The sequence below is a fragment of the Zophobas morio genome, unplaced genomic scaffold, assembly GCF_036711695.1.
Source record: "Zophobas morio isolate AGI-343-1 ecotype UQ-CSIRO unplaced genomic scaffold, CSIRO_AGI_Zmor_V1 ptg000029l, whole genome shotgun sequence".
Lineage (NCBI taxonomy): Eukaryota > Metazoa > Arthropoda > Insecta > Coleoptera > Tenebrionidae > Zophobas > Zophobas morio.
Window position 1 is genome coordinate 7,409,417 of NW_026972134.1, and position 13,892 is coordinate 7,423,308.

Genomic DNA, 13,892 nt, shown 5'->3' on the forward strand with positions numbered 1-13,892 from the left:
CCTACGTAGTGTAAAATCTATTTCTTTCTTACTCTGTTGTTGAATTGTGCCATCTGCTGTAATTGTAATAATTCGCGTAAATAGGGCATGTCTGCTCAGTTCTTCGTTGATTATCGCAAATTCTGCACGGACAGACTCCAAAATTTCATTTAAAAATAAATGATCAAAAAGACCCACCGTTACAGGCATGAAATAATATACTTCGCGAATAAATACAGTCGGAAAAATGAGGGAAAGAAGGACGTGTAGCAGAATTATCACAAGACTAATATTTTTTAGATAATTTTTTTGTCGGATTTCGTGTAACGAATGCGATTTAAGTTTGTCGAGGGTTAAAAGCAGTAATTTTAGTTTACTGCTCCTTAATCCGAATAATAGTAGGGATGTTGTAGTTGATAAAACACCCACGGAAGATATTATAAAATCCACTTTCTGTACTATCGTATTTCTTAACATAAACTTAATCGAATAATATGAATAACAACAATAACCATAGAGAATGAACACTGGGATGCAGTATATGCGAGGAATGCATCGCGAGAATGAAGTAGGAGTCTTATACGAGAACTGGACAACACCGAGAAGTCTATAAATTGTTCGCATCCAGAGAGGGATATTTTCTACGATACTCATATTGAAATGAGGCAATATTAAGTGTATTACCAAAAGTATTGATTAAGTCTGTGTTTATTTTAGCCTTTGTTTATTTTACGCATTGTCAGAAGTATTGTTATAACTTACTAAAGTTATGTGAGCCGAATAACATTTTTTTTTACTTTATACCTAGGTAGATTTGACTCCGACATAGTTTGCTTCATAAACTAAGCGAAACTAAAACTAGTAATTTTTCTAACATCAAACTTTTTAAAATTAAAAGATCGCAAACAGTACTATATTGCTGCACTAAGTGAGTATTAAAAACTGCTAAAACCGAACTGGACCAAAATCACCACGTATGTTACAATCGCCGCCAACATCTACAAAAATCTCTTGTTACAAAAACACACACATTTAAATCTCTTACAGTATGGAAAAAGGTTTCATCCAAACTGAAAAAATTTCTGGCTGTGAAACTCAACTTAGTGTTAAGCATCCTAATCGAGATCAGTTGCAGATGACGCGTTTTTTCGTCCAGACGTCCTTTCCTATAGTACTGATTCCATATTTGGTGAACATAGGCAGAAGTCTTGTTCGCCTGAAAAAATTCCTTAGGCCAGAAATCCGAAATCGAAACATTACCTCTCTTTGAGTGCGGCTGAACGTGCGAATCAGAATTAAAAGCCACAAATAAAAAAAAAGTAGGTTGGTTGTTAAGTAGAAAGTTGCTGCGAAATCTAGTGTGTAACCATCGACAACGGTTTCCATAAACTGATACGTGAGGATTATGACGTAGCCGAACCACAGCATCATGGATATGATGATGGTAATGTCAAAAAGTTTGTTCACTTGGTGGAGTTGATGGACCAAGTTGTAGTGAAGAAAAGACAACTGTTCGATTCGTAGAATACTGAAAGTCTTGTCGTTTTCTTCAAGTTGTTTGATTTTTGAGATTTTTGTTAGAGGAAAAATGAGGTTTAGATCTGTACGGTTGATGACTCGTTGCAACTCCCGGTTGATGGTACTAAATTCAGAGCGAACGGCTTCTAGAATGTCGGTTAGAAACAGATGGTTGAGGAACGCCATTCCTACTGGTATCATATAATAGGCATAAGTAAGATAAAGCGATTTATCCCAATATGGCAAAGAACAAAAATTTGACATCACTGTAATAAACAATGATGTTTTTATCCAATCTCTACTTTCTGTTTGGGTTGGAAGTGAAAAATGTATTTTTAATTCGTACAACTCCTTAAGCATCTTTTTGAGTTTGTTGCGTCTTAAAAAAAATATTACTGTAGATATTACCGAAGAAGAAATAGTCGCAGTTGTGATTATCACTTCGACTTTTATAAGATTTGATTCGACCTCGCTGACGAAGAAATAAAACAATAGGACACTGCAAACGCAGTAGAAGGAAAATAACACGAAGGACCAAAGGAGACAAATAAACTGGAGAAGTGAGTTTGAAGGGTTTTTGCAGGAACAAGTGAACTGAATGACGCCATGAAAGTGGTAGATTATTTTAAGCCAGAGGGGAATTTCTTGCAGCAGACACATTTGTACGAGTGAGCTCAGTATTCACAAGCTTTTGCGATGATGATGGAAGACATCGATTTAATTTGGTTTAAGTTTGTTTATCCAATTTACTTAATAAGAAAATGGTGGACAAATATAACTCCAATCAAAACTGCGCCGTTTTCTGTTTTGTTTAATACTTTATGTTTCTTTCGTTAAAACTGTAGTCTGTTGTAGCGATTCTAATAAGATCCAAAAATGGGTATTTTGCCTTTGGAGTTTTTGCAGTCTACGGATGCTACTAGTTCTTTGGGTACTGTTAAGAACCATTTTCCATCAATAATTTTGGTGATCTGAATCTGCTCAAAACGAATTTTGAATGGTTGGCGCGAAGTTGTACTATTCGATCGAAAATTAATAAGTTTTCCCCGATGTAAACTTGATGTGAAGGTACTCTTGACTTTGAAGTTGGATACAAATCCGGTCCGTGTATGAGTATTTTTCGTCGCTGAGTGCCAGGAAGGGTTTATACGGAATATTTAAATGAAATTGGAATTCGTTATGATGTATTGGTACGGGGTACAGGCGGTAATAATAGAAAATTCCTGATTCAACTAATGGTACTTCTAAAATAAACGTAACGACTGTTCCTTTAGAACAACTTTTGATTTCAATTATCCTTTCAAAATTTAAAATATGTCTTATGGTGACGTACTTATAAAGGTAATTCACTTAGTGTTAAGTGGTTTTTAATATTATTCATTTCATTTAATAATTCTGTAGGATCAATTAAGTATTAAAGTCTATTAAGTTGGGCAAAGGTTATTGCTACATTTATTTTGTCTAGTATATTGTAAATCATTTGGTACATCACAATAATTTGGTTTATAATTGAGTGAATTCCCAAACTCTCGTAAACTTTGCTTTCTTGAAGAGTTACATCTTTAATCATTTTTTCGATTGACATGACTTTTGGCTTCAGAGCCACTTGATTGTGAGAAGTTTTAGGAACAAAGCCGTTAAACTTGTTAATCGCATTTTCCAGAAGAGTTACCTGACGCAAGGTAACATTTTAAAATTTATTTTGGTTCTCCTGCAATTCTTTAATTTCCCTGTCGTATTGATCTGCGTCGTTTTGATCTAAATTAGCCGTAATGTATTTATTATTATTATTATTATTAATATTATTATTAGACAACATGTCAAACCCACTTACAGACCAACAGTGCGATAAGAATCAGCGATCCACAGCGGAAAATCACTACGCCTCCAATTTGGAGAAGGCATGATCCTTACCGAAGAAAATAAGATAAGAAATGTAGATTTAAAAAAATGGACAAATTTGGGAATAATCAGTTCCTTTAACAGCATGTAAAGGGGCGGAGAAAGGGTCAATTTTATTGTGAACACAATTACAATACGACACATTGAGAGCAATGGCGAAAATTTGGCAACATCTGTTTTTCAAGCCGTTAGATGAAATATTGCAGGGTGACGAGATATTATACTCCTAGGGCCTACATTAAAATCTAGTTGCTCTAAAATTAGGGAGCAATCAATGCAATTGTGTAAAAGTTTAAATAGGAAGACAGCATAGAATTTTTTACAAGTGTCCATAAAACTAGAAATATTGAAACGGTTCAAAAGACTAGACTGTGAAAAACCAATAGGGGGATAAACACCATGCTTGCGATAAGTCAGATATTTAAGAAATTTTCTTATAATACCTTCCAGTTGAGCTCCATGGGCATTGTAGTGGGGACACCAAATTATGCATGCATAATATATCTTGCTTTCAATAAACGCATTATAAAGCCGAATAATTGTGTTATAATCTTTAAAATCTCCAGAATTTCTGATAATAAAGCCTAAAGTTTTAGTGCAATCAGTGACCACTTTATGTATACGGTCAACAAATCAGAGCTTGCAATCAAACACATTTCCAACATCTGTAACCGTCTGGGGACTAACTAATACGACCGTATTGAGTTTCTAATCAAAACTGATTATTTCTCGTTTCAAGCCAAATGACATGACAAAACATTTGTTTTTATTTAATAAAAGTCTGTTTACAGAAGACCATATCAAAATCTTGTTTAAATTTTGCTGTAACACAATGCAGTCTTTAGTTGTACTGATTCTACTATCTATTTTGTTGTCATCTGCATAAAGAGCGTATTCAATATCCAATTCATTAGTAATGTCATTAAATAAGAGTAAAAACAGAAGGGGACCCAGGACAGAGTCGTGTTCTAGTTCTCGTCTCTCGTGCATGTCCGCCATTGTAAGCAGTATGACTGCTACAGAAGCATTAACTGTAAATTATCCGAATTCTGGAAATAACCAGTTGCCCTGGTGCCTTGTGTGTGTACCTGAAGAGGAGACAGACAACGCCAAGAACTTTTATTAGATCGTAAAGAGATTTTTTAATATTAGCTGGTTAGGTTTATCATTAATAATCTCGTCAAGAACTGGTATATCGCTTAAAGTATCGGGCGTATTTGTACTGTGAATTGCGCGAAGAAATTCCGGTGTGACGGACGGTGACGGTCCGGAATCTCGCCGATAACGTGTGGTGGCGGCGTACCTGGGTGCCAAGTCTTAGGCAGACTAGTGTCGCTGATTTAAAAACACGTCTGGCCGACCTAAGCCTATGGGGCGACCTTCACGCCGCTCGAGCGCCAGCTCCGTCTCCGGGGTGAGGGAGCGCCGGGGTTGCTCTAAAGCCGGAGACACGGATATCAGGTGGTGAGCGCCCGCGAAAACAAAAGAATAAAATAAAACGGCAAGGAATATTTTAAATAATAATCGGGTTGATTCCCTGCCACCAGTTACACGGCTAAAATAATAATTTTACAGCTAAACTTAAATTAAATAAATACAAAACGGTTTCAAAAACAAAATTAAATTAAATTACTGGCACGGAAATCGCGCGAGGACGTTACGGCGACCCGGGAAAGGAGCGCGGTAGCGGTAACGACGAGTGCATGACGGTCTCTATTTGTGACGGCGATGACAAAAAAACCGGTGACGGTGGTATGGTTTTACGCTTGGGGGCGGCGATTCCAAAAACCGATACTTAACCGGGAAGACGACCCAAAAGGTACTTACGGTGGTCGGACGGTCGAACTGCACTTCTGCCACACTTTCCAAAACTCAAAACACAGCCACAGAGTTTCATCTGCATCCTATGCGTTTAAGTTATTACGGTCGAAATATTGTTCTAAACACTTTCTGATATCATCGTCAATATTGCCAGGACTATTAATAATAATTGACTCTGTTTCTAAAGTGTTTCTGTTTTTACAGCGATAGAACGTCTACGTTTGAATTTTGTTTTCCGCTTTTAGATAATATTGAATAATTATATTCCTCTAGTTTGAGCTTCCAACGCATAAGCTTCGAGTTGGGCTACTTCATGTTGAAGAGCCAAACAAACTAGTGATCTGTGGTAGGTATATATCTGAAATTTTATACCGAAAAGGTGCGGTCTAAAATATTTGGAAGCCCATACAATACCGAAAAGATCCTTTTCTATCGTCCGTCGAGTAATTTGGTTCGGTATCGTTAAAAGTGCGCGAAGCATATGCAATTGGATGATCCGTTGGTGGCATCCCTTGAGATAATACGGCGCCTAAAGCTACGTTCGACGCGTCAGTAATCAAAACAAATGGTTTCGAAAAATCGGGATATTTTAAAAGAGGGGCATTTATTAAAAGGTCCTTAAGATGATTGAAAGATTGATGGGCTATGTTCATTCAGCATTCCTTTTTAAGCAGGAAGTTAAAGGTTTTGTGATCTTGGCAAAATCTTGTATAAATTTCCTATAATAACCAGCCAAACCTAAAAATGATTTGATTTCCCGTTGGGTTTTAGGAACTGGGACATTTTTTATAGCTTCTACCTTGCCAGGATTCGACATAGCTCCATCTGTGGTAACTTTATGACCGAGATAAGCAACCTCCTTTTAGAGAAATTCGGATTTGTCTAACTGTATTTTCAAATTTGATTGTCTCAGTCTTTCAAAAATTGCTTTCAGTCTATTAATATGTCCTTGTAACGATGTGAAAAATACAATAATATCGTCTAGGTATACGAAACAAGTTTCGTTTTGAAGACCTCTTAGTATGTTATTCATAACCCTTTGAAATATCGCTGGGGCGTTCTAAGCCGGAATGGCATTCTAAAAAACTGGACATGTCCCGCTTCAACTGAAACGGGACGTTTTTGGCACATCTTGCGGATTCATCTCTTATTTTTGGTGAAAGCCAGTCGCTAAATCTACCGTGGTAAAGTACTGTGATCTACCCAGTTTATCGAGAATGTCTGAAATATTTGGCAAGGGAAATTTGTCATCTACTCTTTTCTCGTTTAATTTACGGTAATCTGTTACTATTCTCCATTTCTGCTGCCCCGAGACATCCAATTTTTTTGCGACAACCCATATAGGACTGCTCCAAGGAGAATTAGAATGCTGAATAATACCATTATCTAACATTTTATTTATTTGTATGTTGACCTCCTTTTTATAGACTTCTGGATATCTGTAAGTCTTCGTAAAAATAGGTGTTTCGTCTGTTATATTCATTTTATGTTTTATTTGATTAGTAAAAGTTAAAGGGGTTCCGTCACAATAAAAGATATCCCTGTACTCATAACAAAGATTTTTAATTGCATCGTATTCTCCTTTATTGTCTAATGACCTAACCGTAAATTTTTTAAATTTTGTTTAATGTTTGGAATTAATAATTTCTGCATCGGTTTTTTCTAGAAAATTAATTTGAGATTCCTCGATTGGCTAGGCGTTTCTAAAGAAAACTGAGTGAAATTTATGTTTGCGCATTGGCGCAAAAATCTAGACGAAGGAGTCCATCAAATTTTGGTGAAAAATCAAATAAATAGAATTTGTGATATCCAGTTGTTTTAAAAGATGGAAATATTGGGATTTACATAACTTCATTGTGAATAGAAGTGGCATGCGCTGAGTGTATAGAAAAGGTTCCATTATGGATAAAATATAAATAAAATTGATATGCAATTTGTGGTCTAATAAAACTTTTGCTACTGCCTGTATCCACGGGAAAGTTTGCATTAATGTCCGGAATTGAAAGCATAGAAAGAGACTTAGGCCAATTCTATAAATATGTTGTAGACACTTTAATTATTTATTAAACTATTTGCTGAAGATATTTGTTTGGTTCATTAATTAAAGTGAAGATGAGATTGAGATAGTTATAACAATAGACATATGTACCTACGTTTGTTATGTTAAGTAATTGGAGCAATTGGTATCGAAATATTAAAAAAAGAAGTTATCGTTATTACGTTTTCCAACAGAACATTCTTTAAGCTTCCTAAATCAATTTTGTGATGTCGAATCAACAAAACAATTAATTATATTTTTTTAAGCCCTACTTTACTAATAACAAAACACACATAACAAAAGTGGCAGTTAATCAATGTTTTGTAGATTTCTACATACAACCACACCATGTGTCTCCTAGAGAAAATTCCTCTTTGGCGAAAAATAATTTTTCGTCTTCTTGGCGTTATCCAATTTTCCTGCACTTCCACTGCGTTTTCGAGTTTCATGTCGCGCGTGTGGTGTTTACCAGTATTCACCATCTACTACTATTACTCCTTCTTGTGGATGTCTTTTTTGTCGAAACAAATAAGTTCGACATTATTAATAGTTCATGCAGTTATTTCCAGCGTTGGTACTGTCTTCATGACAACATCTCTAGTGTCTTTTTACTACAGATCTAACAAGCTGAAATCACTTATCTTAAAACTCAACGTCATTGAAGACAAATTTCCACCGCTTTTTCAACAACAAGAGAGAGATTGGTACAAAGTCTTGATTATTCTCATAACAATTTTGGGTATCCTTCTAATCCCAGACTTTAAAATGAGAGACGTTTTTGTTGTTTATTATTTAATTCCGGTAGGAGTTGCATACCAAAATCATGTCTTCTTGGAAACAATTCTAGAACGGATTCGTTGTCACTTTAGAAGTATCAACCAGCATCTAGAAAAACAAATACATGCTGTGGATTTATATGAAATATTCCCCTTTTCTAAAGATTCGAAAATTCAGCAGTTAAAAGAAAAAGAAAAGTTTTCAAATCTGTGTCAAATCCACGAGTTGTCACATCTTCATTACGACTTAGTACAACCATGGCCGACTAGTATAAAGATTATGGCCTGTCCAAAGGAATGTCAAAGGTACATTACGTGCTGCCATCTATTAATAATTCAAAAACGACAAAAGAATTATTAACACCTTTTGAAAGGCACAAAGGCATTCATACCGAAACAAACCACCATTACACGTTTTGAAGTCCCATAATGTCAAGTCAAATTAAAATTTTGCTAAATTATTAAGTGTAATTATTAATAGATGGCAACACGTATCGTACCTCTTGGACAGGCCATAATCTTTATACTAGTCGGCCATGGTACAACTAGCAATCGACGTCAGCAAAGTCTTTGACGTTATCACCATAGCTTCCATGGTATTGTGGTTTGGATACGTCATCGACATGATCTACATTTCGATACGTAGTATGCTAGAGCTAAAAAGTTTTCGATTGATAGTTCTATGCTCACAGATGTTGAATATATCCTTCTTTTTTGTGTGGTTGTTAATCGTGGTTCGCATGTATACCCGTACGGAGAAAGAAGTAAGTAAGAGAGGAATTTTCTTATATTTTTCACTGTATCGTCTTCCAGGCGAATTTGGCAATACGAAACGTCCATCAAATATGGAACAAGTACTACTCGAACGGAGATATAGATGAAAAAATGCGAAATCTTCAGTTGATTTCGCTGAGGATGCTAAATACCAAGCTGCATTTCACCGCTAGAAATTTTTTTGCTTTAGATCATACTTTCTTTCACATGGTATTTTTGAATTTGTGCTAAGTGGAGATAATTCTTTGTTGGTTATTTGCAGATGATAGGAGCGGTTACGACCTACTTGGTGATTTTGATACAGTTTCGAGTTTAAGAACACTTGGATTCCCAATAAGCACTTTTTAGGAATTGAACAAGAGAAACTGTGAATTGAACTTACATTAATAGAAGCTGGACTGTTTATTTAACAACTTAACTACTACAAACTATTGCGAAATAGTTAAATTCTATTCCGTCTTGCACTTCCTTCTGAACATCACGTGGATTAAGTAAACTGAATCGCAATCACAACATATGTTTTTACCACAGCCACGAACTGGAAAACCTCGTTAATAAAAGGTCCCAAGAATTTTTTGTACTTAACGTATGCTCTAAATGCTAATGCATAATAAACAAAAAAAAAATTTCTGGTCACCATCAGGCCTTGGATGGTCATTTTCTAAGACATAAGTAAAATAAAATCGCGATGTTAAACATACAAAAATAAAGGCAAAATATAAGCCCCGCCCACCCACCCTATCTCAATTATGATGATTTTTTTTTACTCGTCGTGAGCCGGAGGACAGATCTTAATTGCAAAAATCCTTATTTTTTCTACAAGAAATTGCTATGTTCTTAAATAACCGAGAACACTAATGTGCATTAAGCCAAAAAATTATTTAATAAAATATTGACACTATGTTTGATATTATAGTATTTGTTATTCTTTGTGCCAAGAATCTCTTGAAAAAAAACTGTGTACATAAAGAAAAAAGAAACAAAGATTAAGCCCCACCCACCCGCCCCGGTCTCAATTGTGATGAGTTTTTCATTCCTAATCAGACCGAGCGGCGGAGATCAATTGTAACATCAATATTTCCCTAGAAAATTCTACCCTTTTAAAAACATATTGCATATGGTAGTTTCTTGTCGAGAAAATATTCATCACAATTGAGAAGGGGTGGGTGGGCGGGGATTATATTTTGCCCATTTTTCTTAATATACGAAGACTTTTTTTCCCAACAAGAAACTGAAAACATGTTACCTATCATTCTGTTATTGATATAAAACTCTATATTAAATAAAACAAAGATTAAACAAGAAAAGACGGCTACGTAAATTAAGAAAAAGGGCAAAATATAAGCCCCGCCCACCAGTCCTATTTCAATTGTGATGAATTTTTACCCATACCTGCCCTGATCTAAATAGTAATGAAGTTTTCATTCGTTGGCAGACCTAGGGGCGGAGCCTAATTGCAAAATCCTTCTTTCCTTACAAAGATGTATGATTTTAAACGTGTTTTAGGGTTCTAAGAATAAAAAAAAATCATCACAATTGAGACGGGTTGGGTGGGAGGGGTTTATATTTTGCTTTGTGAAATATCTTCTTAAGTAATCGTGTTATACAAAAAAAAAAAAAAAAACTAAATAAATGGATTAATTAAAAAAGAAAACCAAAAGAGAAGCCCCACCTATCATCTCGATCTCAATCGTGATGAATTTCATTCGTTGTTAGACCGAGGGGTGAAGCGCAATTGCAAAAACCATATTTATCTACAAAAATATATCATTTTAGACATATTTCAAGTTGCTTGTGGTAAAAAAGGCTACGTATATTAAGAAATAAACGCAAAATGTAAGCACCGCTCACCCGCCCTATCTCAATTGTGATGCTTTTTTTTTGTGTTTGTTGTGAGCCGGGGGACGGATCTTAATTGTAAAATCCCGATTTTTCTACAAGAAATTGCCATGTGAAACATGTTCTTAAGTAATCGAGAAAACGATTTGACAGAACGTTACTCAGCTTAAAAAAATTGCGACAGATTTTACGTTACAATTTTGAAGCTAAAGTAATATTAAAAGAAAAGAATAAAATTACAATAATTGTATTTAAAATATATAATAATTCTCTAACAGTTCAGACAAAAATTTTGGAGACATTGCTTTCACTTTTTATTATACAATTATACTTATATATTTACGACTGTCAAAAAGCGGGGAAATTCGAAGAAAAATGTTGGAACTGTTTCTGATTTTAAAAGTGCAGTAGAGACATCTGTAGTAACCTTACTTGGGGAATTAAATATTAAAAATAGCCACATATTTTTGTTTTTTCTTTTTAGTCGATTTTATTTACATCACGTTACCAGCAAAATTTCAGCGATTATAAACATATTATATAATAATAACGTCGTTTAATGAGAAAAGTTATTTTAGAAAGTGTGCGCTTCAATCGAAAGACTCCACGTAAGGTTTATTAATATTTTTGTACATAACGTTTCTGTTGAACTACTGCTAAGTAGAAAATAATTGGTCCTGTGCGATTCAACTACGATCGAACGATAACAATTGCCAAGGACGTTTGAAGCGAGCATTCTATACGCGACATTAATTATATCGATCTGGAATAAAGTTTGGTCAAATATAAATTCTTAAACCTACAACTAGAGTCTCATCACCACGTTATATAGGTACATACTTAGTGTTAAGCGCATTATTACGTAAGCAAATCGCTATTTGGTGGAAATACTCTGACATAATATAGCAATGTCTAATGTACCCTTATAGGGATCCTTAACACCTTAATTGACTGCTTTTAAGAAGTCTTTGAAAAGGTGAAACGTAATAGAAAAATGCTTCCGAAAAATAAAAAAAACGCTGTTTTGTTTTGTTTATTATCGTATACATAAGTGGTCCTCTTGAAGAAAATTCCACTCCCCAAGTCGTTTCATTTCTAAAAAAAATGCCCTAAAGTTACTTAGACGGAACTTCTCTCGCCCCTGAAATACATCCCAATTTCTTCGAAAAATAAAAAAATTAATTTGGGATTTTTTTTGACAAGCCCTATAACTTAAAATAATGATATATGCGGAATGCAGGCAAGGAAGCATATAGTGTGTAAATAACACTTCTGCACCCCCTACGCCACTGAGGGCGCAGTCCCCATAGCCATCAGCAGAGTCATATATTTTAAAGCAGATAACTATGTGGGAAAAATATACTTATATTATCACTTTATCGGTACATGCTTAACTTCAATTATTTATGTATATACTTACAATAGTGTTAAACCGGACATACATTTCATTTTCTGATACGCTGTTTCAACATAATCATAATACACGGTGTCAAAAAGGAGTATGTTCTAGCAGTTTTGACGGAAAAGGTAATGTTTTAGCACATGGCTTATTTCCAAATAATGATGAATGTCTAGGAATTCATTTTGATAAATCAGAAAATGGGTATATTGGTGGATCAGGCAATACTAATTTTTATACAGTATTATTACACGAAATCGGACATACATTAGGTATTGAACATTCTGCAAATAGTAATTCAATTATCTAGGCCTATTATAAGGGTGATATTGATAAACTAACCCAAGACAATATGTGGGCACTTCAATACTTTTATGGAAGACATGAACCATTAAAATATGAACTAATACCAACAACAACAATAGTTAAACCTACTGTAAGGCAAAGCGTCCCTGAAGGCCAGCCTAGAGGTGAAGCCGGAGCCGAAGATATATTTGGCAATTTATGTGATTTTAATAAAGCAATTGATACTTTTTTAATTGCAAATCATCATATGTATATTTTTTATAAGAAATAAGTTTGGTTAATCAAAAGACATGACCTATTGAACCGAAATTAATTAAACATTATTTATATTTTTTGCCAGATGATTTTCAAGAAATTTCACATATTTATCAAAGACCTTCAGGTGATGTTTTAATAGTTGTTAAAAATTTATATTATTTAATCGATTTTCCAAGTTTTAATGTTAAATGTGGATATAATGGTCAATCTATTGAAAATTTACGAATACCAGAAGGAAAAAGAATTGATGCAATATTTAGAAGTTATTCTAGAAAAACATAATATATATTTTACGATAAAGTCTTGTACATTGAGTTTGATGAGTGTTTGTTTAGATCAAAGAAAAATGGCCTTGTTTCAGAATTATTTGCTGGAATACCTCCAAAGATAAGCAGAGCATTGAGATATAGAAATTTATATTTCTTTAAAGATAAAATGTATTATGAATTTGATGATATTCCGAATACATTAGTTAAATCTGACAAATTTGACTTGACAGTTTTTTTATTTAAATATGGTTGGATCGATCAAATAATAAAACTAATTCGACGTCTTTATTAATAAGTCTTTTTTAGTAGTCTAATATGTGTAAATTTTTAACTCAGATTATTATGCCTAGTTTTCTTAGTCATTTTCCTATTTTCTATGCATTTTTTTCAACAAAAACCACAGTTTCAGTTGTTACGTCTGGGTCACATTTTTAAAGAAATCATAAAAAACAGGGTAGTTTTCCTTATTTTTGGCATAAAAATTTGGCTCACATTTTTAAAAAGACCATAAAAAATAGGGTAGCTTCCATAAAAAATTAATGTTTCGATGGATAAAATGGACTTAACAGGCAATTTTCTTATTTTTTTGTGTTTTTGAAAAGACTTCAATGGACTATTTTTCAAAGTCCACAAACTTCAACGACTAAAACTTGAAAATCGACTCATTTTTCTAAAAGTTGATGTTTTTGGGAAAATCTGAGTTAGAAAAAAGGGCTTAAAAATAAGGGTAGAAAGTTAAATTCAACGTTGTTTTTGATGTTTTGATAGAAGTACAAGTTTTTGTTGAAAAAAAAAATGCATAGAAAATAGGAAAATGACTAAGAAAACTAGGCATAATAATCTGAGTTAAAAAGTTACACATGTTAGACTACTTATTTTTATTGTAAATTTGTAAATTTTGTTTTAAATAACATAAGGTATAAAGCACTTAGGTAATCATTTATACAGATTCGTGTGGTATTTGTCGTGCTTCTTTGGGTATTTAGTAAAGCACATAAAGTGATGGGCGGTAC

The 13,892-nt window shown here is 34.1% G+C and overlaps 2 protein-coding genes across 2 annotated transcripts; one reads left to right on the forward strand and one right to left on the reverse strand.

Annotated features, from left to right (window-relative positions):
* Positions 1–914: 914 nt before the first annotated feature.
* On the reverse strand, positions 915–1,683 carry LOC135137343 (gustatory and pheromone receptor 39a-like). Its single transcript, XM_064066966.1, has 3 exons — positions 1,240–1,683; positions 1,025–1,195; positions 915–977 (listed from the first exon to the last, which is right to left on the reverse strand). The coding sequence occupies exons 1-3, from the start codon at positions 1,681–1,683 to the stop codon at positions 915–917; spliced, it is 678 nt and encodes a 225-aa protein (XP_063923036.1).
* A 6,887-nt stretch (positions 1,684–8,570) lies between these two features.
* On the forward strand, positions 8,571–9,124 carry LOC135137344 (putative gustatory receptor 28b). The gene is made up of 3 exons (XM_064066967.1): positions 8,571–8,798; positions 8,848–9,018; positions 9,071–9,124. The coding sequence occupies exons 1-3, from the start codon at positions 8,571–8,573 to the stop codon at positions 9,122–9,124; spliced, it is 453 nt and encodes a 150-aa protein (XP_063923037.1).
* Positions 9,125–13,892: the final 4,768 nt, after the last annotated feature.

Excerpts from the sequence above, each read along its gene's own strand:
- LOC135137343 (XM_064066966.1), bottom strand. The coding sequence starts at position 1,683 with ATGGCGTTCCTCAACCATCTGTTTCTAACCGACATTCTAGAAGCCGTT. Across the intron at positions 1,196-1,239 it reads TCAGCCGCACTCAAAGAGAG|GCGAACAAGACTTCTGCCTA; the intron begins GTAATGTTTCGA and ends GAATTTTTTCAG. Across the intron at positions 978-1,024 it reads ATGAAACCTTTTTCCATACT|ATGTTGGCGGCGATTGTAAC; the intron begins GTAAGAGATTTA and ends AGATTTTTGTAG.
- LOC135137344 (XM_064066967.1), top strand. The coding sequence starts at position 8,571 with ATGGTACAACTAGCAATCGACGTCAGCAAAGTCTTTGACGTTATCACC. Across the intron at positions 8,799-8,847 it reads ATACCCGTACGGAGAAAGAA|GCGAATTTGGCAATACGAAA; the intron begins GTAAGTAAGAGA and ends ATCGTCTTCCAG. Across the intron at positions 9,019-9,070 it reads ATCATACTTTCTTTCACATG|ATGATAGGAGCGGTTACGAC; the intron begins GTATTTTTGAAT and ends GGTTATTTGCAG.